Source organism: Sebastes umbrosus, chromosome 16 (assembly GCF_015220745.1).
Source record: "Sebastes umbrosus isolate fSebUmb1 chromosome 16, fSebUmb1.pri, whole genome shotgun sequence".
NCBI classification, from domain to species: domain Eukaryota; kingdom Metazoa; phylum Chordata; class Actinopteri; order Perciformes; family Sebastidae; genus Sebastes; species Sebastes umbrosus.
This window is the reverse complement of record NC_051284.1, coordinates 24,936,462-24,963,476: the sequence shown is the minus strand read 5'-3', so window position 1 is coordinate 24,963,476 and position 27,015 is coordinate 24,936,462. Positions and strand designations below refer to the sequence as shown.

General features: G+C 38.7%; 2 protein-coding genes and 1 long non-coding RNA gene across 4 annotated transcripts in view; 1 reads left to right on the top strand and 2 right to left on the bottom strand.

Annotated features, from left to right (window-relative positions):
• Positions 1-1,013: 1,013 nt before the first annotated feature.
• LOC119504135 lies at positions 1,014-9,208 on the top strand. Its single transcript, XR_005210521.1, has 3 exons — positions 1,014-1,024; positions 4,649-4,659; positions 9,084-9,208. It is a non-coding gene; the product is annotated as an uncharacterized LOC119504135 (long non-coding RNA).
• On the bottom strand, positions 4,371-9,151 carry rab32b (RAB32b, member RAS oncogene family). The gene is made up of 3 exons (XM_037796215.1): positions 7,457-9,151; positions 6,238-6,515; positions 4,371-4,734 (listed from the first exon to the last, which is right to left on the bottom strand). The coding sequence occupies exons 1-3, from the start codon at positions 7,698-7,700 to the stop codon at positions 4,570-4,572; spliced, it is 687 nt and encodes a 228-aa protein (XP_037652143.1). The 5' UTR covers positions 7,701-9,151; the 3' UTR covers positions 4,371-4,569.
• Positions 9,209-9,656: 448 nt separating the features above from the next.
• Positions 9,657-27,015, bottom strand: part of grm1b (glutamate receptor, metabotropic 1b) — a 34,514-nt gene continuing 17,155 nt past the window's right edge. The window contains exons 5-11 of one of the 2 annotated variants that reach the window (XM_037796210.1): positions 23,383-23,618; positions 22,180-22,191; positions 19,010-19,256; positions 16,760-16,928; positions 15,610-15,736; positions 12,471-13,398; positions 9,657-11,215 (exon numbers count right to left, since the gene is read on the bottom strand). In XM_037796210.1, coding sequence (XP_037652138.1) covers positions 10,375-11,215; positions 12,471-13,398; positions 15,610-15,736; positions 16,760-16,928; positions 19,010-19,256; positions 22,180-22,191; positions 23,383-23,618 — 2,560 coding nt within the window. In that variant the 3' untranslated portion in view covers positions 9,657-10,374. The remainder of the gene's footprint in view (positions 11,216-12,470; positions 13,399-15,609; positions 15,737-16,759; positions 16,929-19,009; positions 19,257-22,179; positions 22,192-23,382; positions 23,619-27,015) is intronic. The other variant, XM_037796211.1, reaches the window with a different exon arrangement.

Below are 27,015 nucleotides of genomic sequence, written 5' to 3'. Positions count from 1 at the left end.
CTTTTAGATTATTAAACATGATTTACTCTGTGAGAGTTTTTGTGCCACATAGATTGAAGATTGGAATAAACAAACACAGGATTTCTTTTATTTTTTGGTTCTTATATTTTTTAAATCCTGAATTTCCATTCTGTAACTATTAATTCAGTCTGTGTTTTTACTGTTTACTTATTTATTATATCTTTATTGTTTACTTACTATTACATATTGTTTTTGTTTTTTACTGATGCTTCTTGTTTGCTCTGAGTTAATAAACTACAATTTGATGTAATTTATTTTTATTTTTAAATAAATCTTGCTCAGATATTATAAGTAAAAATCCTGATATTGGACTGTCTCGGGCCAGAAATATACTGGAAATAACAGGAATTATATTCCTGGCATTGTGGGAAAGGCTTTGAAATAGCACTTAGGCAATCGTACAAAGAGATCAAAAAAATATATTTTAGCGGGTACATCAATACTGATAATGTGTAGGGCAAAACATTTTTAGTGGCTGGTCAATTTTTCTTTAGGGTGTACTTGAGTACAATTTTTAAATACGTCTACTTTACTTCAGTACTTTAATTTCATGCTATGCTATACGTCTATACTAATTTCTCAGGATCATATTGTACTTTTTACTCCACTACATTTAACAGCTTTATTTATAGGATACAATATTATATACACAACTCAAAACTATAGTTACCTCCACCTCAATCAGCTCCCGTGATAAAATGCTATGATGCTATGTTAATATACAATAATAATATTTTACACTCTGGATGGAGCCGGTCTGCATGATGGGTACCATCTTTGACTTAAATAAATCTTTGAATGCAGGATTTTTACTTGTAACTGAGTATTTTTACATAGTGGTACTACTACTTTTGCTTAAAACAATAATCTGAGTACTTCTTCCACCACTGTTAGTAAACATAGTTGAGGATTTAAGATGTATCATAATGCATGCATAGAGATTTTTCATTTTCCATATGCTTCATATTTCCTCACACAGTTGCACCCTAAAGCTTTCCTTACAGTCTTTGCACATGCATGTTTTGTACATTAGATGGCGTAGTCTACCAACATTATACCATCCATCGATCTGACAGTGTTTTGCTGTGGTGGAGGGCTCCTCTTAGAGCCAAAATTCAGCACCATGGACAGCAACATATGGATTCCTGCCCCTGATTGGTCGCCTTAGTGGTACTGGATATCATCTGTTTTTAATATAAAGATTTATTCACATTCTGGCATTTTTGCATACACTCAGAGGAGTGACATTAAAGAGTCGGTTTAACATACAGGATGTCAGTGCAGTAAAATACCAGCCTGTTTTCCACAGTCAGTGAATAGTTAATTAACATTGGCCATCATAAAATGGGTCACTCCAGACACAATGAGAGGCTGACAGAGGCACAGCAGGGATACAAACACTTCATCAACCTATTCACAAGTTTGACTAAATTAAAATTTTCATGCCGTCATGAATATATGAAGGAAACTGCCAGCGAAAATGCTCACTGGAGGGCAGATAAAAATGGGCCAATATCAATAATGCACAAGTAATGGGATCCGATGCAGAGAGTGGGACTCCTGTTCACACTGTCATATTCATAAACAAAGAGCTTTTGTGTCCGATGTGAAACAGTATTGGGGCCAGCATCCCTGTTTGACTCCTGAATTTAGGTCTCTAGTATCTGGGACGTAAATCCATAATTAGCAGTTGTGTTTTACTTCTTCCCCTCGCTTTCCCTCGGGCACCATTGACACACTAGGTAACCTTCCTTCCTGGCTTTTATGTTGCAACTCACTTGATCAGCAAAGTGTGTAAGTGTCGGTGTAATAAAGCAGCATGGGGTTTTATCAACACGTAGACTATTCCAAGGTTAAATAAAAACATGCACGACATACCTGCACAGAGCCTGAATTGGACAAAAGCTACTGTGTTTAGGTAACCGGCGGCAGGATGTGGAACAGTTCCCTAGATGCACAGCAAGGACACTGAAAAGTAAAACTACAGGACAGCAAAGAACAGATTGGTGTGCAAAAATAACCCAAGTGAGGCTAAAGGACAAGGTTTCACTCTCCCCAAATATCTACAAAACAATGCACTGAATCAAATCACTGACTTCTCAAGTAAATCATTGCATTAGAAGCATCCAGTTGCTTTCAGAGTGACGATTTATTTGACGACGACTCACAAAAAGGAGATGAATCTCCTTGAAATTGATCCGCTTAAAAATTTAAGGGACGCTGCTTCATTAAAAAAAGACTTCCCTAACAAAACAATGTGATTAAAGACAAGTCCAATGAGCTGATGGATAAACTGACCCCACACCACTCTTCTTCAGGGTGGAGTTGTTCTGCTCTGGAAAAACAAGTACACTACCTCACCAAATATATGTGGACAGAGGTGTCTACTTTTGGCAAAACAGTGCATCACACAGACAAATTAATCCTATAAACATTGATTTAAAACACATATGCCTTTATGTGTTTTATGCTTTTTTTCTGTTTGTTTTTATTTTCCTAAAAGAAGCACTTTGGGCTGCATTTTATGTATAAAATGTCCTATCTGATTAAAATCTATTATTATTATAATTATTATAAGACTTTGGCGGGCTCCACCATTGTTGCACCAACTCAATAAATAAACTGTATAGCACCTTGTTACTTTACAGATTAAGATTGCACATACAAAACCTATGATGATTTTATAAAATATGATGCATTGTTATGGATTAAACTACCCATAATGAGTACATTTTGCATAATTGCAGTTTTATTTAACTTAAATCGTTTTGTATGTTTATGTTGTTACTTTTACTTAATGTGGCAATCTTGAAGATTTTCATTTACATAAATGTCTGTTAAATCACTATCTATAGCCAGATGAGGTAACACAATGGTGGTTGAGCCTACAATATGGTCCGCTGATGAAAGTATTGCAATATTTATATATCTGTAGTATTATGAACCGGGTGTCTGTGGTGACCATAGATATATAAAACCAGAAAAAACGGCAAAACTGATTGTAATTGCCTGCTTATAGGCTATAATATGAATCTATTTAGGATTTCTACATAAAAAAATATTTCTTAATGTAGCATTCAGAATACCAAAGAACTTAACTTACATATTAAGTTCAGGCAAAATTGAAAAAAATAAAATTATTGTCTGCAATATAAATGCACAATTATGAGCTGATTGAAAGCATTTTTCTCTTGGAGCTGTAATAATCAAATATCTACCAAAATATTAGGTGTTTTTTTTTGGTTCATTTTAGGCAGAGTTGTCCTACACTCATTACTTTGAATAAAAAACAGTATTGGTATATTGGTAGAAAAATATAAGGATTATAAGGACAACACAAGCCTCCTTCACCGTAGGTTCCAATTACAGCAAGTTTAAAAGTGGAACCAGGTAAGATAGCCGCCATATGGCTCCATCCTGGAATGGCAAGTCATTAAAACACGTCACATCTGCTGTTTATTTGTCTATGGTGGTGACATTCCTGGAAAAAAATGCTGTATTAGAGTTTTTCTCTGTTGTACACACACAAAATTGAACTATGGACACAATTCTGAACACTTGAACCTCATATATATATATAAATATAATTCTATTTCTATGCTCATGTATCAACAAAAAGACACTGAGCACAATTTCATTGTTTTCACTCAAATAGAAATTCTAAATCAACCAGGACTGAAATCTTAAGGATTGCCACTTTAAGTGAAGGACGTGAGTTATTCTTCCACTACTTGTGGTCAATAATATAAAAATTAGTATCAGGATTCATTGCTGAGAATGTATTTCTGTCTCTGTTTCTCTCTGCATCAACAAATCTAGAAGGTATATCAGTCTGAAAATTCAGTCATGTCATATTTGACTTCCTATTATAGTAAAAAATATATATGTGTTGTCAATCTGTGATTAGATAAAGCATAAAATGCTCTGCTCCCTCCAGCTCTCTGGGCGGTATGTAGCATGTTTCCTCCCTCCGCTCTCTAAAACCAGGTCATGCTGATAGCTTTTCTCTGCTATTGGCCATATCAAGCTCATGCACGGGTCTTAGCTCATCTCACTGGGAAGTGATTAACAGATAATTATATGCATGGGTTGCATAACAGATAACTCGGAGCTCAGATTGAATAGGTTAATGAGGAATGTTTAACAGCTTCACACAGAAATGTTTTTTTTCTCTCTCTCTTTTGCTGTTTTTTTGTAGTCTTTTGTGCCACCGTTTCACAGTTTCTGACCTCTCATTATAGTAGGTCAATCAGCAGGAAGTCTTAGTGTGACTTTTCCCAGCAGGATGTGTGTCATGCCGATCTCTTTATTTGCCTGATTGTATCAGTGGATTATCACAGAAATGAGCTCAGTCGTCTCCAGAGGTGTTTATGAGGCAGCCCACACATTATTGAGAAGCCTGGCAGGGCAGAAATAAGCATTTAAAGTTAATGACTATATGTTACACATGCTGAAATAGCTTCTATGCTGTGGATTCATGCCTTGGTATCAAACACAGGTCTTGTTGAGAGTGTTTAACGGGTAGCTGCCGTTGTTTGGCTCGTTGCCTCAGAGCCGTGGTCCCCAGCAGCACAATGCCTGGCTCTGACTCTCCTCGGGAGCCTGGTTCACTTTGATCCCGTCCCAGCGGTGCTCTTCGTTGGACAGGCCAGTGTCGCAGAGCATCATTTGTTTGACAAGGAGAGCACCTGCCTCATCAATATTTATATTGTCCTATAAACGGTGAAGGGGGAATGAATATGATTTAGAACATTGTGTATGCATCCGTTGAGTTAAGTGTTTGGCTCGCTGTTCGAACCTTGGCTTGCAAGTTGTTACTGCGTGTTAATATTTGAACGCGCTTTATGAGCTATAGAGCTGCAGTGTTAAAGTTCACACATGCAGTGTAGTGAAACCTCATGCATTTCTAATTGTGAGCCACAAGAAGCTTTACACAGCCTCAGCAATGAAAAATACAATTTGTCAAATGCTAAAACTGTGAAACAAGCAAATAGATACATAAATAATTCAATAGGTCAGTCAATGTGTGAGTATGAAGTCAATATTATTAAACTGAGCCCTTTTACCAAGTGACAAAATACAGTCTAGTTGTTCTAAATAGCCAAAGAATAGTGTGACTTCATGCATATTTACAGATGTCTACTGTAGAATGAATCCACTGTGAGAATATGTAATTTCTGCAGAATAGCAGATCCTGTGGCCACAAGTAACAATCAGCAAAATCTGTCTCTATCCACTGAAAACGATGTTTCTTCAAATAAGATAAAGTGAAAAATCAAGTGTTCCTTCCTCGTTCATTAAAACCTTTAAACCATTAAAACCCCCATTGATTTATCTGATAAATGCATCGTAACAAAGATGAAATAGTGGTTATTTTGCTTAGCTTACTTCTCTTAACATAGTGTAACAGTAGCACAGGAAGAGAAGTGACTCAGTAGTGTGAGTTAAATGTCAGTAATATCTACCTAAAGCTTGCTTACATAAGCTGTCACAAGCTACTGGTCATACCAGAAAAAGTAAGAGGCAAAACCTCTGAGAGGAGTGCGTATTATTGCTTATGAATTTAACTTTTTGTTTGTAAAAGAAAGAATGTGTAATTTCATCTTTTTAAATTACATAGTCTCACTCTAAATCATTAAGAATAATGAAAGGAAATCATGCAAAATATTTCATACAATAGACTTATAAAGTTGTACCTAATGAAACATATCTATTCTAATTAATTTATTGTATTTGATTTATTTCACTGTTTATTTGTCACTTTTATACGGGTTGTCTTTAGGTGTTACATTGTAGGTCTGCTTTTTGTAGGACCAAGTGTTACTCATCTTACTGTTATTAAATACAGTAATGAAGCTTTTAAAATTAGATTTTGATTGAGTACTGTAATAATACAGGACCTGCCTTAGTTAATTTTATGCTTAAGTGGTGCAAATTCTCATCAAATTACCAAAAGCTAAGTAGTACGTTGTGAATCTGGGGTTTTTATGGGGCTCTGATGGGTATGGAGTCATGGAGCAGTGTCGCATGTTGCTGGGTCTATGTTAAAATCTATTTACTAAAGTCATCCTGACAAAAAAAAAGGGAATATTTGGCACCTCCTATCCTGTTTAGGCTTACCTCAGCCAATAATGCCTGTGAGAAATGTCTGCATATCCCTGGCAGCCACTGTGCACAGATTTTCTCCTCCCATAGTAACTGAAATACAACACACACCTTTGCAGAGGTCTCAAACCAGCCCATGAAGCTGTTGGCTTTACAGAAGCTGTCCAGGGAGGACACCAAGTCTCTGTCCCTTCCTGTCATGTCACATTTGTTGGCCAGCAGGACGGCAGGGACCGGACATCCGCTGTCGAGACAGACTTTGCTGTCCAGGTCCTGCTTCCACTCTGAGGCGGCCTCCAAGGTGGATCTGTTTGTAATGTCAAAGACCACTACTGCTCCCATCGCCTCTTTGTAGAACACCCTGGTCATCTTCTTAAACCTCTCCTGGCCTTGAGGGAAGAGGAAATAAATCAGTGTGATTTATGCACAACAGCTTGTGCTCAAATCTGACTCCAGGAGTGAAGATTAATTCATTTTTCACAGATAGGCTTAGTTTTATTTGGCAAAAAGCTTACAGTTTTTTAATTTAAAGTTGGCCCAGACACAGGCCACAGGCAGTAATGCTACTGTTTGTTTATCATGTGTGATTTGAGTTATCAGATTGGACTGTAGCCTAAATGTTATGTAACAAATGAGCGACTAACAATAATCATTTTCTGAAATAAAATGGTATGTTTCCATGGACACTGGTATAGGATTAAAATTAGATCTGAGATAACTTTGTGTAAAAAGGCTGCAAGTTTTCAGTCACTGAAAAACGTTTGAAGGTAATTTATAGACTGGCTGGCCGCTATTGTTTATACTGTGCCTAAAAATGCCTTTGTTCTTTCAGATTTATTATCTATTTTGAATAGTTGTTTGAAACTATCATAAAAACTGTGGAAATGTATTTTGTTTTGATTATTTACAGTAGTTTATATGGATTAAATAGTTCTCTGCTCTCTCAGCTGTCAGTCTACTACTAATATGTATATTGACATCAATATAATAGATGTAAATGTGTGTTTTAAAGGTAACATAACACATGAATACATGAATTCCAACAGTGAAATGCTGTGATTGCAGCTGATGCTACTCTGCTAAATTAATTTAACATTAGCTGGGTTTTTATTCTCCATTTTAATTGGGTTTAGCTACTACCTCATTTAATGATGTGGAATAAAAAATGCATTTACCAAGATATCAGTTTATCAAAATGGTTTAAAAAACATATGAGTAAAACAGGTAAAACAGATGGTAGAAAGTAAAATTTCTATATTATTTCTATATTATTTGGCTTTGTAGGGCAAACAACTGCAACAGAGACTTCACAATCCTGATTGACACTCACCTCCAATATCCCAAAGCTGCAGTCTCACCACTGTCTTGGCATCCCATTCAATAGTCTTTAGAGAAAAGTCAACTCCAATAGATGCTTTATATGTTTCATTAAAGCGTTTATTAACATAACGCAAGATAATGCTGCTTTTCCCAACGCCTACATCCCCAATGACTAAAACTTTAAACAGCTTGTCTGTACAAATTGACACTGAACTTCTTCCCATGTTGTGGTCGACCTGCATAGATAGAGACATGTATAAAGAACTCCTAAACCATCGCAAAACTAGGCCTACTTCTCCAGTTTTCCAAATATGATCCCATAAATATATTGCAAAGGTTTTCTCAACCCTACTCCTTCCCTTTACGACTACTTCTTAGTGTTCCTGTTTTGACTTTCTTCCTTCCAACCAAAGCCATAAACCTTTGACCTTTGATTTAAAACAGTTATTGGAGTAGGCAAGGCCAAGACCACAGAGCCAGCTAATGTCTCACCATGAAAAACAGGTGACAAAGGCATAAAAAATGTTTAATTGACTCCAATGAAACAAGTGTCGTTGCTCTACAGTATATATATTTGTTTAAAATGGCAGACTTCATTTATACTGTGTATATATCAGGCTGCAGATAGCTTATTCAGAATATTACTAATGGTAACAGTAGCACTTTATCACATTATACGGTTTGGATAGGCTCTTAATATTTAGGAAATTGATTGGTGTACACAACCAATCACACAATAGATGCATACACAGCTAATGACTGCTTTCTAATAGCCTACTGTAATGCATATAGATAGCATCCGAATATCAAAATATGATACACAATTCATACATTCACAAAACATGTCCTTTATCTTATACATGAATCTATACAGTTATGAATTCAGATGTCTAATTATAAAAGATACAAATTTGAAACTAATTGACCATAGAAATGAGATAAATGTACAAAAGAAAAAAAAAATCGTAATGAAAATGTGGCACTTGAAAGTGTCCTCTGCTACATTCGTGACACAGTCAGTGCACTTTCTTGGCAGTACTGTATCGATGAAAAGATTCACAGATAATTGCTTGTTTTTTTTTACAATAAGAAATCACGTTGACATGTCGACTTTTAAATTTCCTCAAAGGAGAACATTTTTATTCTGCTCTCCCAGCTTAGAGCAAAAAGTTTGACATTTTGGGAAAATGCGCTTAGTTGCTTTATTGCCGAGAATTCTCATGTCTGTACACTAAATATGAAACTTCCACCAGTAGGGGCCACGTTTGGAGGGGTAAAGGTTAAAGTGCCGTTCCCTGGCTGTTCACTGCAAGTGTCAAAAGAACTGCTGAACTAACACAAAACACTACACAGTGAATCATATTCTAAAGATGAAATGTAGTAGATATAGCATACAGTCAGACACAAAGGTAGGCTAATGTTATGGGGTTTATTTTGCAAGATACCGGTAGATCAATTATGTAGTATTAGCTGATGTTTTGTCCGAGTGATTGTGTAGTTGGCATTTGGCTTGTAGATCTGAAAGTCATATACCCACTCGTTTGTAAATCGGACATCGGCCTCCAAAGATTTACATATTTTGAACTGCTGACGGGTGTTCACTAACGCCAGAACACATCAGTGACTGTAATAGGTAGCAAGCTGTCAAGGTCCTCCTAATTCTTAAGGATCAATATCATTAACTAACTTAAATTCAAGTTCAAGTTTAGTTTATTGATCACATACACATTGACATGGCAGTGAGATTCTTTGTTCCTGTTTGTTACTCTCTCATCCCTGTATAATAGACAATCGATCAATCAATCAATTGAATAACAATAATAAAGTAAAATCATTATAAACATTATAAATATAGCAGCAACAATAGCAAATTGTTCGAGATTTTGTAATATATCGCCCGTTTGCCTCTGTCAGCTTCTCTTCATATGGATATTTGTTTTTCACACGTACTTATACGGTATACTGTACATTTCTAATGATGAATGATTGACAGATAACAGATGAATAGACCGGTGATAAATATTAACAGCTACTGTAACGCGGTACACTACCCTCCAAAAATGGCGGCACCGCCCCAGAATGCTTTGCGAGGGCCATTTCCTGTATGCAATTAGCACAGCTTAGCATAAAGACTGGAAACAGGGGGAAACAGCTAGTCTCGTTCTGTCTAAAGGTCTGCCTACCTCTAAAACTCACTAATTAACACCTTAGATCTTGTTTGTTTAATTCGTACAAAAAGTGTCAAACTTATAATGAACTGTTATGTTTGCACAGAGCCAGGCTAGCGGTTTCCCTCTTCCAGTCTTTATGCTAAACTAAACTAATGGCAGCCAGCTGTGGCTTTAGCGGACAGATGTTACGGTGGAATTGAATCGTCTCACCGAATTCTCTTCAAGAAAGCAATTAAGTGTAATTTCCAAAATGTCGAACTATTCCTTTAAACCTCTCCATTTCTTCCATTCCTGATAAAGCACAAAACACACAATGTGTAACACAAAACATATTCTCTTAAAATATTGTTGACAAATCAGATTGTTTTGCATCACATAGAAACTATATTCACCAATAAGTCGCCCTGTTTAAAAACAGCAAACTCATCCGCTTGTTATGTCGCCTATATTTCTCAAATAAATCTATTTATATTATGTGCATTCATACAGTAATCTTAGTTGTTTGTCTTGTAAGCACGAAATCTATTTTGTCCTACAAGCTCATGTTAGCATATAAATATGTTTGTTATAGGGAAATTCTTTCACTATTGTAGACAACATCTAAAAGAATTTTAAAATGTGGCGTCTTGTTGTTCACCATTATCATGTAACAGCTATCAATTATAGTGAAAATGAATGAGTTCTTCCTTATATCTCATCATCACAAGTCATTATAAACTTTAAATATAGTACAACTGGTAATATTTAGTGTGCACCCTCACAGAGTGGAGGAGCTTTGCTTGAAGTCTCTGAGGATGACGGAGGCATATGTCACATTTGTAGGACTACACAACATCGACTCGGACACCGGTGAATTGGGAAAGGGGCTCACTGGAGGAGGGGCGCAATCTCGGAAAGGGGACGGAGGCATCAGAGCCAGAGTGTCCTCCAGGGCTAATTTGGCCTCAACCAAGTCCTCCTCGTCGTGAATCTGGGCGTTATTGTACATGTAGCCGTGGAGAAGGCCAAACTGCTCACTCTCCATCTCCTCCTCTAAAGGGGACGTGTGCTCCTCATCGAACGGGTCCATGTGGAGAGGCAGGACCGGGTCCTGCTGGATGAGGTGGGCCTGGTGGTATACGGGCATGCCGCCGCTCACGGCCTCAGGCATGCTGATCATATCATTGAGCTCAGGGATGTCACTATTGAATGTACGGACCACCACCATCTCCTGCAGGTGGTTCATGATGATGTGTTGAGGGATAACGCAGTTTGGCTGTGGATGCTGAGGTGGATAGAGCTCCACCTCCTCCACGACTTTTATCAGCCCACAGGCAGGAATCTGCCCGTGGGGTATCATGGGGGGAGTGATGGGGGGATTGTATCTGATAGGGTCACCCTCGTCCTCCTCGGCCACATTGTACAAGGTCTTAGTGCTGAGGTCTGAGAAGTCCAGCCCTCTGCTTTGGTAGGTATTAGTTAAGGGTTTGATGACAGCCATCTGATTGGAACCTGCTTCCTGTCTCTTCACATGCACTGACAGTCTGTGCCACGTGTGATCCCCTTTTGGAGGATGTCTTGCACCTGGTTCAGACCATGACACAGACTTTCCATTAGAACTATGAACAAAATAAAGATGGCTGTTACTTCACAGGAACCCACAAAAGTGGAGACAAAACAAGCATTTTTGGGTTCATGTAAGAAAGAATTATCTACATGTCCAAAAAATATTTATTAAAAAATATATCATGTTGTATGTAATATTTTAGGGTATCTGCAGGTTTTGAAAAATCGACCCATAATGGGAAAGTGTTGATTTTAGCAAAGACTTAAATTAACTTTTTAATAAAGAGGACCTTTTATGCTTATTTTCAGGTGTATACATGTATTTGGGGTTTCTACTAGAACATGTTCACATGCTTTAATGTTAAAATAAAAACACTTTATTTTTCTCATTCCAGCTGTACTGTAGCGCCTCTTTTCACCCTCGGTCTGAAACGCTTTGTTTGAGTTTTTGCCCCCCCTCCCGAAAAGTCCAGTCTGCTCTGATTGGCCAGCTGGCCCACTCTGTTGTGATTGGTCAACAGAACCAAACTCTTCAGCTCTAACTAGCTTTTTTGTTTGAGGATGTGCCAAACTAGCTGCTAGACAGGTATTATGCAAATGTGTTACTTGGTGACATCATCACATTACGGAAGAAAAGGCAGGACTTCAAGTAAGGTGTTTCAGGCGATTCAGGAGCAGTGTTTCTGTGGGGGAAAGTAACTCCCTTTGGTTCGGACTTTGGGCTTTGTAACTTTGCAGAACTTTTACATGCACAAAAAAACTATGTAACAAACTAAAGGAAAGGGACAAAAGCGTAATAGGTCTCCTTTAATCATATTTAATCTAATTAATCTATTCTATCCCGCTTATCTGGGACCAGGTTGAATTATTTAATTAATTATATCATTAGGGATTATTGATATATATTGCTGTAAAGTACTAAAAAAGGAGGATATAAAAAATATTTTTGTTCCAGCCTACTTTCAAGCTTTGGCTGGTATGACTGTAAAAACAGGCATTACATTGAATTTATGTGATAAAGACATTTAATTTGGTAAACCCTGCAGAAACCCTGTAATCTGTATGTGTGGTCCCACTTGTCATCCCTTAGCACACAGAGATGCTTGTTTTAATTTTACCATCAGTTCAAAGGTTAAAATGGCTGTGTGAATTGAGCACTGACCTATATCCGTCACACTTTACAACAGGTGTCCCTATGAAAGTAAATACAGTAAAACATCAGGTTCCCTTTGAGAGGGAATTACAGTAAAACCAGCATCCCTGAGGTGCCTCAGGAGCAGGACTCTCAGACGCAATTACTGAACCTACCTGCCGTTTCCAGTGTTCTTCTTCCTCTTGAACATGTTGAGCAGGCTGTTGCTTCGGCAGGCAATTTTGCCATCGCCGACGTGCATGCGAATGGCATCAGAGGTGGTGAACGCGCTGCGCACGTTTCGCTCAGGTTTGGCAATGATGATGTACATCTTTGGGCTGAACATACAGCCCAACGCTACAGTCACACTGAGGCTCACAGAGAAAGACGTGGTGATGATCTTGTAGTTGCTGCCAAAGTAGATCGGCACAAACGCCAGCCATATTATACACGTGGTGTACATGGTGAAGGCAATGTATTTGGCTTCGTTGAAATTTGCCGGGACGTTGCGCGTCTTGAAGGCGTAATAAGTGCAGCTCATGATGAGCAAGCCGTTGTAGCCCAGAGGGGCCACAACACCCACGTTGCTAGTGTTGCAGATGAGGAAGACTTCTCTGATGCTGGGGTAGGATTTGATGGGTTCAGGAGGCTCCATGACGATGAGGGTAATCTCCAAGGTGAGCTGGGCACCGATCAGGATGGAGGCAATGACCAGTTGAGCCCAAGCGCTCATGAACCTCGGTTTCCTAGTGCAAATCTTCTTCTTGCTGCCCGCCAGAATACGGGCGATGCGGTTGGTTTTGGTCACCAGGGCGGAGTAGCACATGGCGGCTGAGAGTCCGACAAGCAGCCTCTGGAGGTAGCAGGAGGCCACGGTGGGACGGGCGATGAGGGTGAAAGGACACAGATAGCCTAGGAAGATCCCCGCGAGGATTATGTAGCAGAGCTCCCGGCTTGAGGACTTGACCACAGGCGTGTCACGATACAAGACAAAGATGAAGGCAACAAAAGACGTGACCAGGATGCCCAGGCAGGAGAAAACCACCTGGATAATGGACTCTGGATTGCTCCACTCTAGGTAGCGTAGGGGAATCTGCTCACAGCCTGAAAAGGATAAAAACATGACAATATAAACACAGCTAAAATACACTAAAAGCACCTCATAAAACTTTAATCATTTCAGCATCAGCTCGGTGGTTTCAATTCTGATCATCTAGAGAAAGAATCATCTAAATAAAAAGTAATTTTGAGAAGAATTAAATGAAAAGTTTAAGGCTTTATTGTAGGGACACATTCAAAATTAATCAAATACATTTTAGCCTGAGAAAATACAGTAAGTCTCAAAGTAGGTTTTTAGCTCAACTATAAATAAACCCCTTTCTACTCAGCCATGGCCGGGCTGGGCTGCAGCCAGCAGAGGAGGGGGCCAATGCAGCAGGACAAAGTAAATCACTGCGTCTTTCATGGGTCCAAATAAGACCTCCTTTCTGCTTCATGTTGAGAGCACACTTTCAATATCTAATTTATGTTGTTTTATTTATTTATTATCTAACGGCAGGAGGATTAGGGTTGGAAAACGGCACAAGAATAATTTTTTATGTCATCCCTGTGCTCCACATTTTCTCGTTTATGTGTGTACCCTAAAGGTCTTGGTGGTAAAAAATAAAAAAATAAACAGCATGGAGGCAGGATGATCCTATTAAGAAAGTGTCTTGTCTTTGAACAGCACAGAAGGCCATTGAAAGTGGGCCAGAAGAGTGGCAAGTGAAGTAGGGCTGCTGTCGGATGAAATGGTGAAGATGATGAATGGCTCTCAGGTGTCATGGGAAAGCAATGAAAATAGGACAGGTTTGGGAAATAGTGCTGCAAAATTTTTTAGCAGGACAAACTGTGCAGAGTACAGGTGAGGCGGGAGGAGGGGAGTAAAAGCTCGGAGGAACTTAACTTTCTACAGAGCCACTAATAAGAATCTCCTCTTGTCTCTGAAAGCATCAATCATGCAACAGGAGCTCAGCCTGTGGCCACCGAAGTAACCTAAATTCATCTAAATTTAAATGTAAAGAATTGCAGAACAGCAAACGCTTCTGTTCTAATCAGATGAGGCGTATACTGGCTCGGAGGAATTCTGCAAAGAAATTATATTTTGGTTATTAAACGCAACAGTTCGACATTTTTGGAAAATGCGTTTATTCAGAAACTTGAAATCACTCTCGTATCTGTACGGTAAATATGAAGCTACAGCCCATTAGCTTAGCTTAGCATAAAGACAGGAAACGTGGAAACAGCTAGCCTGGCTCCGTCCAACACCTCGAAAGTTCACTAATCAACATGTTAAATCTCATCTTGTTTAATTTGTGCAAAAACTAAACAAAAAAAATGGATTTTGCGGGGGGTTATGTGCCGAACTATTTCTTGGCTGGTGACCAGAGACTAATTGAAGTCTTGTCATCATTGTACGGTTGCCTGGCAACCAGTGGAGACTCCAAAGAGGTTGCACATAACTCCCTATAAAACAACACATTCTCACTCCAAACTCGTCAAATACCGCCGCTTGGTCAGTGCCCCTCGTGTCAGGGACGGTGTGTCAATATACGCCCATTACATACATAGTGTCCTTTCAAAATAAACTTCCGTGTTCACAGGAAGTTAGGTTTAGGCAACACAACCACTTAGTTAGGGTTAGGAAAGGGTCGTGGTTGACATTATCTTCACTGAATAACAACTGATGTGACAAAATAAGTCAACGTTACTTCTAGTTTCACACGGGCTACGAACAGCAGGCTCCTGTCCTGTATTTGTTTGGCTCATCCAGCACCCCTACCACCCGCCCTAAGTGGACTGTCACGCTCTTAATACTACATCACTTGCTTTGACGCAGTGGGTGGGTTTACATTGGAGTTAGATGAAAGCCCGGTGCGTTGCATACAGTCGCTAAAGGGCGCCACCGTGCGTTAGTCTCCGATGCCGGGGTGCACTGACCAAGCGACGGTATTTGACGAGTTGGGAGACCAGGTTATATAAAACCACAAATTGTTGTTTTTACCGTGTGTTGTTTCCAGTCTTTGTGCTAAGCTATGCCAGCTGGCTGCTGGCTGTAGCCTTATATTTAACAAACAGATATGAAAGTGGTATCAATCTTCTCATCTAACTCTCTGAGGAAAAAAAGACATATAAGCATATTTTCCAAAATCAATTAAACTATTCCTCTAAAAGAAAACTAGTTAAGTCCTCTACCAGCCCTTGTACAGTACAGTGTTCCAAGCAGGCGAGAGTTTAAAGCAGAAGGTAAATGGAAAGTAATGAATACAAGCCTACCTTCCAGTTCTTCGTCTGGCCACCAGCCCAGCTCACAGGCCTTACATGTGAACTCGTCCTGGACGAACTCGTTGTCCTTACAGTCGGTACAGATCCAGCAGCAGCTCACTTCTCCCTTCCTGATCACCTGGTCGACAAAAAAACATGTGTAGAAATGTAAACTTTCCTATATGTACAGTACCTATCTCTACCCAGGGTTTGTTTCAGTGTAGAAGGGAGTCCCACTGTCTGTAAATATTTGTTTTTAACACAGTAAAACTAAAGATAGATCAGTTTTAAACCATTCATAATAACTTCCTTTGACTAGTTAGATCATTTGACCATTTCTATTTCTAGAAAAGGGCTGCAGATGAACCAAAATCCATTAATGAACATCTCATTAATACTTACAGCTGCAGACTTGATGATTAAAACCCTTTATTAATGACAACATGTATAATGTATTATCAGTTATTAATGGATTTCCAACATTTATAATTTAATTATTACCAAACATAGACTGTATAAGAAGTGGATGTAGTCACCATGACGTCAATCATTGGTTTGTGGACTGCTGTTTTGAAGCCTTGAGTAGAGCATTTTGTCCGTCGCCATCTTGGTTATTTGCAACCAGAAGTGACATGAGAGAGTTGAGCTAAATACGACCGACATTTTTAGACAACCAAAAGGTTGTAATTAACTTTGATGAACTGAAAACACACTGTGAAAGGGTTAAAGTTCTAACACGAAAACACGGACAACTCCCAGCGACCTGTCAATCACAAGGTAGCCACGCCCTAAAGCATCCCCTGCTTTATGGTCTGTTTGACTCTAAATGGGACCATCATTTACTAAATGAACATCATGCTGTATTGAAGAAGACTTGAAACATCTCAGACCGCGGAGGTAGCCCACTGTTACTATATAGAAAAAAATTGTTTGTTCATAGCCTGGCAACCCCAAATGTGTTCTTATTAATGGCTTAATACTGATCTATAAAGCATTAAATGATTAAATGATGTATTACTCATTAATAAAGCTATTTGTTAAAACAAGAATTGTGGTCCTCATGCTTAAAGCGCAGTGACTTCAATGCAAAGACTGAACTACAAAGAGGTTCAGAGGTAACATGTGTGTAGTGACAGTATGTCCTAAAGGATTTGTCCCTCACCTTGATCTCTCCTTTGGAGCACGGCTCGCTGCAGACGGAGCGGACCATGTCACTGCGGTTCATCTGCATCATTTCATCATCCAGACTGAGTAAGCCCTCGTGCCAGGAGCCAATGTTGATGTAGTCATAAACACCCGGTTCCACATGCTGGAAGTTCATAATCTCGTACCTGATAGCGCATATAAAGCCATGAGTTAGAGGAGGACACAACTTAACAAGGTTTAACTGATGCTGAATCAATTCTTAAAGGGGAAATAATACGAGCTTTACTGCCACTTATCACAAAAACAGCATATTGTATCAGCAGGGGGCCTGTCAGCTTCTTGATCGATACTAGTGACTCAGGGATTATTTCGCCAGGTGCTGATATGTCTTTCATCTCGTACTCTCTGGTTTGCAATAAAAAACCCCACTGCAATTTCAGTAGCTCACTGATGAAAGGAGCTGGAAACAAGCGACTGAAACTATTTGCTATGTATGTTCCGAACAGATTCTGTCATTTCAGCAGGATTATTAATGGGAGTTTTTAGTGCAGGTGTCATTGAAGTGGCCAGACAATTGCTTTTCTCATTACAGCAGGGCCATTACTCTGCATATGTAAATGCTCCCTGATATGACTAACTGAGAGCAACCTTCAAAATGACATAATAAAAGAAATATATAGTCAGCAGACATTAATAATGTGAACATGTAGCCCTAATTGTTCTCTATAATAACTTTGTGCACATCATATACACACTGACAGGAGTAAATTCAACATCATCTGCCCTTGAAAGGTTATTTGGGATGCTGTATAATAAATGTGGGGTGCTGACTGTGTATTCATATTTGACTTATTTATTGTAAATCATTTTGGAAAAGCAAATATCAGTTTTAGTGTTTCAATTCACCGACAAATTAATCTGTTTCCTTCAACAATAAATTATTGGTAATTAAATTTACACTCATGACAAAATAAACAAAATGTACAAAATAATATACTAGATTTAAAGCACACAATATGATGTTTATTATTATTATATTTTGTTATCTATTTTTCATTGTAGTCTGAATAGTTCTTGATTATTCAAATGAAATACAGGCAATTTTCATAACTCATACATTATTCTGAAATGGGCTATTCTGCAAAATGAGCACTTTTACTTTTGGAATTTAAGTATATTTTGATGCTAATAATTTTGTACTTTTACTTCAAGGCACAGTGTGTAGGATTTGGCGGCATCTAGTGGTGTGGTTGCAGATTGCAACCAACCAAGTACCCGTCCGTTCATCCTCCCTTTCCAAGACTGCGGTAACGTGAGCCACTACGGTGGCCTTAAGGCAATGTAAAAACGCGAAAGTCTCTCTCTAGAGCGTGGGTTCTCGACCTTCTGTATCCTGAGTCCCACTTCTGATTGTTAAAAACATTTCCGAGGACCACCTTCCCATATAAATTACAAACTGGGCTCCAACAACATTTTTGTTCGTTTCAAAAAACACTTAACTTTGCGTCACTGCATCCAAGACATATATGTCTGTAAAGGGGAGACTCGTGGGTACCCACTGAACCCATTTTCATTCAGATATCTTGAGGTCAGGGGTCAAGAGACCCGTCTGAAAATGGCCATGCCAGTTTTTCCTCGCAAAAATTCAGTGTATAATTTTGAGCTTTATTTAGCCTTCTTCCCAACAAGATGGCAAGACATGGTCGGGACCAATGGATTCTTTAGGTTTTTTAGTTTCCTATAATACCGGTAGCTTTAAAACTGAGCCCGCTACAACCTCTGAAAGACAGAACAGCGGCCATCGGATTTTGAAATGGTTAATGTAACCATTTAGCAGGTCCTCCACGGCCCACTAGGTGGTCCTCTGAGGCCCACCAGTGGGCCCTGGCCCAGTGGTTGAGAATAGCTGCTCTAGAGCCAGTGTTTGGTTTGTCCGTTCTGGGCTACTGTAGAAACATGGCGGAGCAACATGGTGGACTCCATGAAGAGGACCTGCTCCCTATGTAGATATGAAGGACTCATTCTAAGCTAACAAAAACACAACGATTCTTAGTTTCAGGTGATTATACGCTAAAGAAAACATAGTTATAATTATATTACATTTCTGCAAATAGATCCCCTGAAATGTTAGACACGGTTCCTTTAAGTAAAAGTTTAACAGAGTATTTCTACAGTGTGGTATTGCTACTTTTCCTGTAGTAAACAATCTGAGTACGTCTTCCACTACGGAGTATTTCTAGATGAATGTAAGGGAAGTGTGTTTTACCTCCCAGGTGAGTCGCCGTTCTCGTCGAAATATATGTCCTTTCCAGAAACACCAGTGAAGGATGCCTTGAGAAGAAAGTCCAGTAAGTGGCTGCCATCAATGGGCTTCATGTTGTCACAGAGCCCCACGTGCCCGGGGCAGAGGACAGTGTGCATGTCGTGCAGCCCGTGGGCCATGGCGTAGATGGCATTGATGACGAAGCCCATCTTGCTGTCTTGAACGTAGTTGTCCTCCAGACTTTCATAACCTGTCCATACATGAGAGAACGGTGAGGACTCATCTTTAAAGGGAAAACCTTAACAGAGGTGCTTCATTGCTGCAAGCGGTAGCATGTTATGATGTCAGAATAATTTCTACATTTCAGGTGTGCTGTTCTGTACAGGTGTATCTAGCGTGATGTAACATATTACAAAGGAGTGATAGGGTGCTCACAGATGCATTCTTGTAATTATTTCTCTGAATACAGGCAGCATAGCTACACGTCTCTTTGCCTCAGTGGGAGACTGCTTTAAAAGGACTGGAAGCCTCAGAAAATGGCTTCAAAGAAACCTTGTTACCATGGCAAGACTACTCATTTCTGCATTCATGAGTCAGGATTCAATTAGAGTTGGTCTAAAATACTGTGCCACTGAGATCGTGTCTCCTCAAGCACAGAAAATAAACCAACTATTCTCAAGTGTTTATGTCTTCTGTTCGTATTGTTTTTTTCCTCAGACAAACACGATGAGTGAACGAGACAAACAGTGTGTGATGTTCAAACACACCCTATCAGTTCAGTGTAATGCAAAGCTAGAAGCAGAGTAAGCAGATCTTTTAAGTTGCTTTGTGTTAAAGTAAGATGACAACTTAGTGTTATTACAAAGAGCTGCACCATGCATTTGTTATATTTTGGTAAAACAGAACAGGTACGTTTGTTTGACAGCTCCTGGAGTTGAAGATGATCATTTTTTTTCCTTTGGCACCTGGTCGGACAGGAACATCTATCTAAATCTTTCTTTCTCTAAATAATTGCTCCCGAACCCCTCGTACAATCATCAATTTAGTATAATTCACACATGCACATTTAAGCATTGTTAACAAAAGGATCAAGCTGGTAAAGCATATTTTCACATCAGCACTCTATGCTAGTAAATTACCACAGTCTATGAATTTTAATCTAACAAAGTGAAACGTGGTCTGGACCGAAAACGATGATGCTCTGGTTCACTTCACCCGGTCTGTCACCTGAATCTGCTCCAAAAATCCCTGTTTCATATTTTATGCAAAGAAAGTAGAGAGTGATGTCGCGACTGATAATGTAATATCTGACGGAAAATGATACAGCTTGTAACTGAATGTTCCCCTAGAAGGGAGTATGTAACATTAGGTGGCCATTATGAGTAGTATGGTTTAATACATTTTATTGATAATGCAATAATACTTTAATATTAGGGCCGTATATTGGCAATAATCGTACGATACGTATGATGATACAGGGATTACAATTCAATATACTGCAATACTGTGAGCAAGACAATATTGCGATTTTTTAAAAATCAAATTTTAGGGAAACTGTCAGTAGCATAAACACAACAACATATGCAGAAAATTTGATTAAAATAAGTTTAAATTTTTACGCAATCAGAACAGTTGGATCTGCGTTTGCATTTATCACAGTTCCTGTAACATCCAACATCATAGCACTAATTAGAGAGGAGACATCTCATAGCAAATTAAATAAAATATTGACTGAGTTGCATATAAACTTTTAATTCAATACTTTATAGTTTTTGAGAATCGATAAAGTATCACAAAACATAATATCGTAATACTTGATATTTTCTTACACCCCTATTTAATACGAAACCAAAATGCGTAATGGTAATGAATTTCACAGCTCTTTATGTTATTCAGCAACATGTCGGGTTGAATTACTTTTTGTTAGCACTTCTAGAAGTTATTGGGGGATAATAATTGGAAATGAAAAGAGATGATAATATTGTCAGGTTTCTTTGTTTGCAGAACATCTAAAAATAAAATATTTTACCCTCATCATTATTTTCTCATTATCTATTTTTCTTATGAGTTGAGGCAGATGTTTCTCGTCTCTTTGTTCTTGTGTTTTTCTTAAATTTTGTATATTGTATTTTATTTTCAAGTAATAAATATAATGCATTCGGTCAGTGTTGTTGTCATGTGGTGTGTGTTTTAATGTATTAATGAACTGGAGCAAAGACAATTTTCCTCCTGTGTGGACGATAAAGTTATATTCTCTTCTGTTGTAGTGTTTGTCTATCACAATGTTTTAGTTGCTGCAGATCCAGGTGCAGATTTAAAAATCAAAGGACTGTGAGGCTTGGCAGAGACATTCACTCTCTTTTCTAGTTACATAATTTGTCATTTACATTGTCAGTTGCTACATTTGTCCTTTTCCTTAAACTCTCTGTGCAACGACAGGATTCACTAGACAAATCAACATTTAGCCGTGTGATACACGAGGCTGACGGGCTTTATGAGCATCATCCATTGTGTTAAATCAAGTAATGATCGTTAAAAAAAAAGGACTGCTGGGAAACCGACTGCCTGCGCAAACAAACACATAAACAGTAAATTCAGTTGGGTAGCAGCTGGGTGAGCGTCCAATGGGAACTGCTGGTGATGACCTAGTTTAACAGCTCCTTGGCTTTGACGCTCGCCTCACACAGCTTTGTGAGCTTCAGTCATGATGCAATGATGTCACGATGTCAGCATGCAAGCAGAGGGCCTACTGCTGCACGTCGGGATTAGTCGGCTGCAAGACAACTGAACCTTCAATGTCCAAGTAGGAATACAAATGACTCTGAAACAAAGAGTTAGCTAATGCGATGTGGCTTCAATAGGTCTGTGGCTACATGCAACTCAAGCCAGATCAGCCAGTTACCATCTCACTCAAATGTTATTGGGCTGTTTTGTACGACTTAAGGCCACAAAGGGTGAGAGAGCAGATCAATTGTTGGGCTCTCACTGCAGTATACGGAAAAACATCCCAATAGCTTCATATATTAGAGGTTAACTGAGATTAATAGAACATTTAGAGAGGAATAAGACTACTTAAACGATCACTAATGTGATTAAACCTTAATATCAGTCAACCTCTATGTATATTGCCAAAGTGAGGAGCTTTATGGTTCCATTCAGAGGGATTCACTCACCGTCTTGGAGTTCTACATCAAAAAAATAAATAAAAATATCAATAATAAAATGAAAACAATAGAAGTGACAGGACAGCAAACAATAACTCTATCTCCACTTAAATAAATGCTCTAATAACTGCTATTAAAATGTGATGCTTTGTAGGAATGAATAAAAGCTTGAGGTATGTGCATAATAAAGAAGAGAGGCTCTATTCTAGTAAATAATGTGCAAAGGCTGCAAAAGGAATGAAAGATTAAAACAACTGCACGAAGTGAGGTGCAATGGCAAAAATAAATTCATTTGAAGAACCTTGAGAGATGTATAAAAGTATAAAGTGTTTTTTTTTGCTGCATGCATCATTTTATATTTACGTTTATCAATATGATGAATTTGAAAGAATTGTAATGGAGCTGCAACAATTAATCAATTAGTTGTCAACTATTAAATCAATCGCCAACTATTCTAATAGTTGATTAATCAGTTTGAGTAATTTTTAAGAAAAAAAAAAAGTCAAAATTCTCTGATTTCAGCTTCTTAAAAGTGAACATTGGACAAAACAAGACATTTGAGGACGTCATCTTGGGCTATGGGAAAGACTGATCGACATTTTTTAGACCAAATTGACATTTTATAGACCAAACAACTAATCGATTAATCGAGAAAATAATCATCAGATTAATCGACAATGAAAATAATTGTTAGTTGCAGCCCTAAATTTAAAAAAAAAAAAGATTTTAGAAATACTGGATTAAACAGCAGCAATAATCTTATCAGCCTGGTAAATTAAGATTGAAAACGTAAATATATATTCAATAGATATATTTGTAAAAGGAATATGTGAGAGCAAAATGTGTTTTGGAAACATGCTTGTTGAGCATTGTTTCAAGAAACTTAAGCTAATGCATTTATTTTGTTCCTTTGTAAAAGAAAAGGATTTAATTTACCTAGATCATCATCCTCTGTAAAGCCACGTGTCACAGAAATGAACAATATGAAAGAAATATGTGTTATTGGACTCAGAGAGAATTCAACCCTCTGGCAGTCTAATTCATAATTAAAGAAAGTGTTCCAGTTTACGGAGGCCTTTTGGCGTCGTCCTCCGGGCATTGCACACATCAGAACAGTTCAAAAAGACAAGCTGATGTGCACGCTGGCGTAAAAATGTAAACCAGAAGAAACTGCAGGAAACATCATAATTGCCTGACGAAGTGTTTAGCTACCTGAGCAGTTTCGTGCATAATTCAGGTTCTCCAGTGGGTGTCCGGGAAGGCGGCACTGGAAGCGGTACTGCCAGAACTCGGGGAACCACGGGTTGCGGGTGTTGGTGCTGAGCTTGAGCTTCAGGAAGTAGTCGTCGAAGGAGGAGACCTCGTCAGACTTCAGCTTCACAGTGAGGCCGCCCACAGCCTCCTGTTCGTATCCCTCCACCACCTCGACCCGGTCGGCCCAGCCGTCACTGCAGAGAGGAGCACACTGCTAATAGTGCTGCTGGAAATACATTAATATTATATTTGAGGCACAGAGCTAAACATCTGTATTTCTGGAAAAAATATAGCTGATGACCTTTAAAAAAAAAACAGAAGGTCCCTAATAGATGGAAATGATATATTGTGGTTGCTTCCGAAATTCCATACTAACATGCTATTCAGTACACTAAAACAGTATGTGAGATGTTTTAGTATGTCTGAAACCTTAATATGTACGCAAATTGCATACTATCACCTGTGAAATATTACAGTATGCAACGCTGGACACTACAGTGGCATAAATATCCCACAATGCAAATACGGTAGTGATGGCAATATTCATAACAGACGTTGACGGACAGCTCTGTAACGTCAATAACGCTTCAGTTTAAGTGTAAGTGTAAGATTTCACTTTGCTAGGTGTTATATATTTTTAGACTTTGATTCTCACAAATCGTCGTTTTGGTGACATGAGGTTGGTATGGGTTACCATGGTAACACATTTCCATCCAGCAAGGAGGCTCTCAGGAAGTGACGACGTAAATTACTGCTCAGAGCGTCCTAAAAGATACATACTACTGTTTATTCACACTTAATTATGTTGAACAATAGTACACATATTAGGTATGTAGTGCATGGAAATACCTTCAGAATATAGGTAAGGGTTGTGCAACACATTCTCATCGCAACTCGTCATAGACTGACGCTTTGTCAGACCCCTATGCATCACTTTTTGGTCGCAGGAAACACATTCTTAATGTTGTGAATTAAACAAAAACACTTGCTTAGGTATAGGCAAGAAAACTTCTTAGTTAGGTTTAGGAAAAAAAAACAACATGGTTGGGCTTAAAGTTACTACCTTTGTACATTGAAAATGTGACTTGACATTGTGATCACGGGACATGAACGAACAGCTGGTTGTGAAGTGAAATTGAAACGTAACGCACGGGATGCAAACAGCGGTCTCCTGGATGAAAGCCTTGTATTTGTTGGACCCATCCACCTCTCCTTCCGCCCTCCATGCGTGTCTCTTTCACTCTTTAAACTATGTCACCACAGCACTTTCCCTGTGCATTTACTGTTCCCGTGGATGGGTTTACATTGTAGTTAATGGAAAGCCCGGTGTGTCTCCTACCGGCGCTCAAGGGTGCCTTACAGCGGTATCAAACGCCAACGACCGTGACAAAGCCTCTGTATTTGACGCCCTGGAAATGAGAGTGGGCTGTGTTGTGAATGACTTTCTGTGGTTTTCAGAGGTCACTGGGTATTTATTTTTCTGTAAAATAGATGTTTAGCTCCATGACACGAATATAATGTTAATACATGAGAGGCACAAACTGGGGTCTTGCATCTGAAGGATTACATGCTGCAAGATTTAGGTTTAAAAAGGATTTTCAAAACCAGTTAAAAAGACAGAAAAAATAGCACAGAACTGCATAGTTGTTAAGATTTTAACAATTCCTGAAAAGTGAAGTTTTGAGAAACAAGAAACCAAACCCAGCTCTAACAGCTATTAGCAACTTGAGATATGAGCAACTTATGATCCTTACCGTTAACCTTGTTTATATTTTTGGTATTGTTTATATTTTGGATTCTTTTTATTGATGTTTTTATTTGCACTCTTTCCTACTTTGTACTGCTGCACAACAATTTCCCTCTGGATAAATAAAGGTCTATCTTCATGTTCTTTGAAGTCAAATAATATGAAATCCTTTTGCTTTAAACATATTCTAAAAAATGAAAAACAAACAGTAGTCTGCATCTGGTAGAAGGGTAAACTGTTGTTTTAGGATGCTGTTGAAGCTCCAGAAGTCTGTGACGGTGTCATTCATGTTTGAAGCTACATGCAGCCTCACTAACAAGCCTCTCACTGAATCCTGCAGAAACCTCCTCCCTTTTGTTGCTCTGACTCTGTTTCCCTTTCAGCCTTTCAGCCTTCCCGCTGAGGGGCGTGGAGTGCTCACTGTACTTGCCGAAAGAAAAAAAAAAAAAAAAGTCTCCAAGTCCACAGACACAATCACAAGTCCGGTGAGAATTCACAGATTAGTACTGTAGCAGCACAATCTGCCCTCGAGAGAAACGAGCTCCCACAGACTCTCTCTCTCTGCGATGGTCATAGTTATGTATTTATAGTTTAAATGCTCGCCTATTTGAAAATCAATCCTGCATTGAATCCTCTCACAAAAGAACCTGCTGATGAGACAAATGCTTTTGTTTGACATCAATAAAAAACCCTTCATTCATTTGAGTTGCAAATGCAGCTTGAGTATTTCTCAGCAGTGTGGGGTGAAATCTGTGATGCATATATTTGATACTGTACTAGCATGAGTGAGAAATGAAGGAGCCGAACAGGCGATATGAGGGGATTTTAAATAGCATCGTTCCAAAGATGATTTGGCACCAAAACGACCCCCTAGAATGCAGCAACACACTGAATATAATAAAACAATACAAATCATTTTTCTGGCCACAAAACGCAAATCCTCGTGCAGACTCACAATATTATTATAAGCTATGACAACTGGAACATATGAACACAAAAACTACAATGACTTCAAAGCAAATGCCAGTCCGGTTATACTAATAAAAGCTTGACAACAAGAATAAATTAAATTACATGTAAAAGGTTGTAAAACCTGCAATGAGATCTTATTTATTTACTTTGCGAATGAATGAATCATTTGCAGCTAGTTTCAAGATAGTAGCACAACTCTATGGAACATTGTGGTTTAGATTGAATATCTCAACAACTACTGGATGAATTTCCATTACATTTTGCACACAGAGACATAAACGGTCCCCAGTCGATAATGATGATATATTTGGTGATCCCTTGACTTTTCATGTAATAACTTACAGATTCATTCATGAACAACAAGAGTACTGAATAAAAAATAAAAAAATTGCAAAATATCTGGCAATCAAACGTGACTTTGGTGTACACAAACATGGGGGACGACGGGCAGGAAGAATTAGCAATGTTAGTTTTTGTACTACTTTGTACTAAAAATTCACAAAGGATGGACGGATGAAGTCATGGAGACATGTTAAATAAATACTTGTGTTGTTGCCACAAATCAACAAGTTTGTCCTCCATTTCTGAAGTCCGTCTTACTACTTTATGCTTTGTGTTTTGCATTAGCTCATGTATTAGTCACGGCTGTCATGACAGCGGCGGTTGTCCTTCCGCTTCAGTCAGTTTGGTTCCCAATTGGCTCTCGTTCTTCCACACTTGACTGCATCATCAGCTGTCCTCAGGGTTCCCCACACACAACAGGATATCCGATCAGAAATATTTTACATGTTTAATATTAACGATTTGAGATTGTGCGGCTAGGATGGACTTCCGAGCTGATTGGGGAACGTAAAAAACACTCTTAACATACC

Bases quoted from the DNA above. Each gene is read 5' to 3' on its own strand.
- rab32b (XM_037796215.1), bottom strand. From the start codon at position 7,700: ATGTCTCTATCTATGCAGGTCGACCACAACATGGGAAGAAGTTCAGTG. The intron at 6,516-7,456 runs GTGAGTGTCAAT...TCTTCCCTCAAG, and splicing joins GCAGCTTTGGGATATTGGAG to GCCAGGAGAGGTTTAAGAAG. The intron at 4,735-6,237 runs GTGTGTGTTGTA...CACCGTTTATAG, and splicing joins GGTTTGAGACCTCTGCAAAG to GACAATATAAATATTGATGA.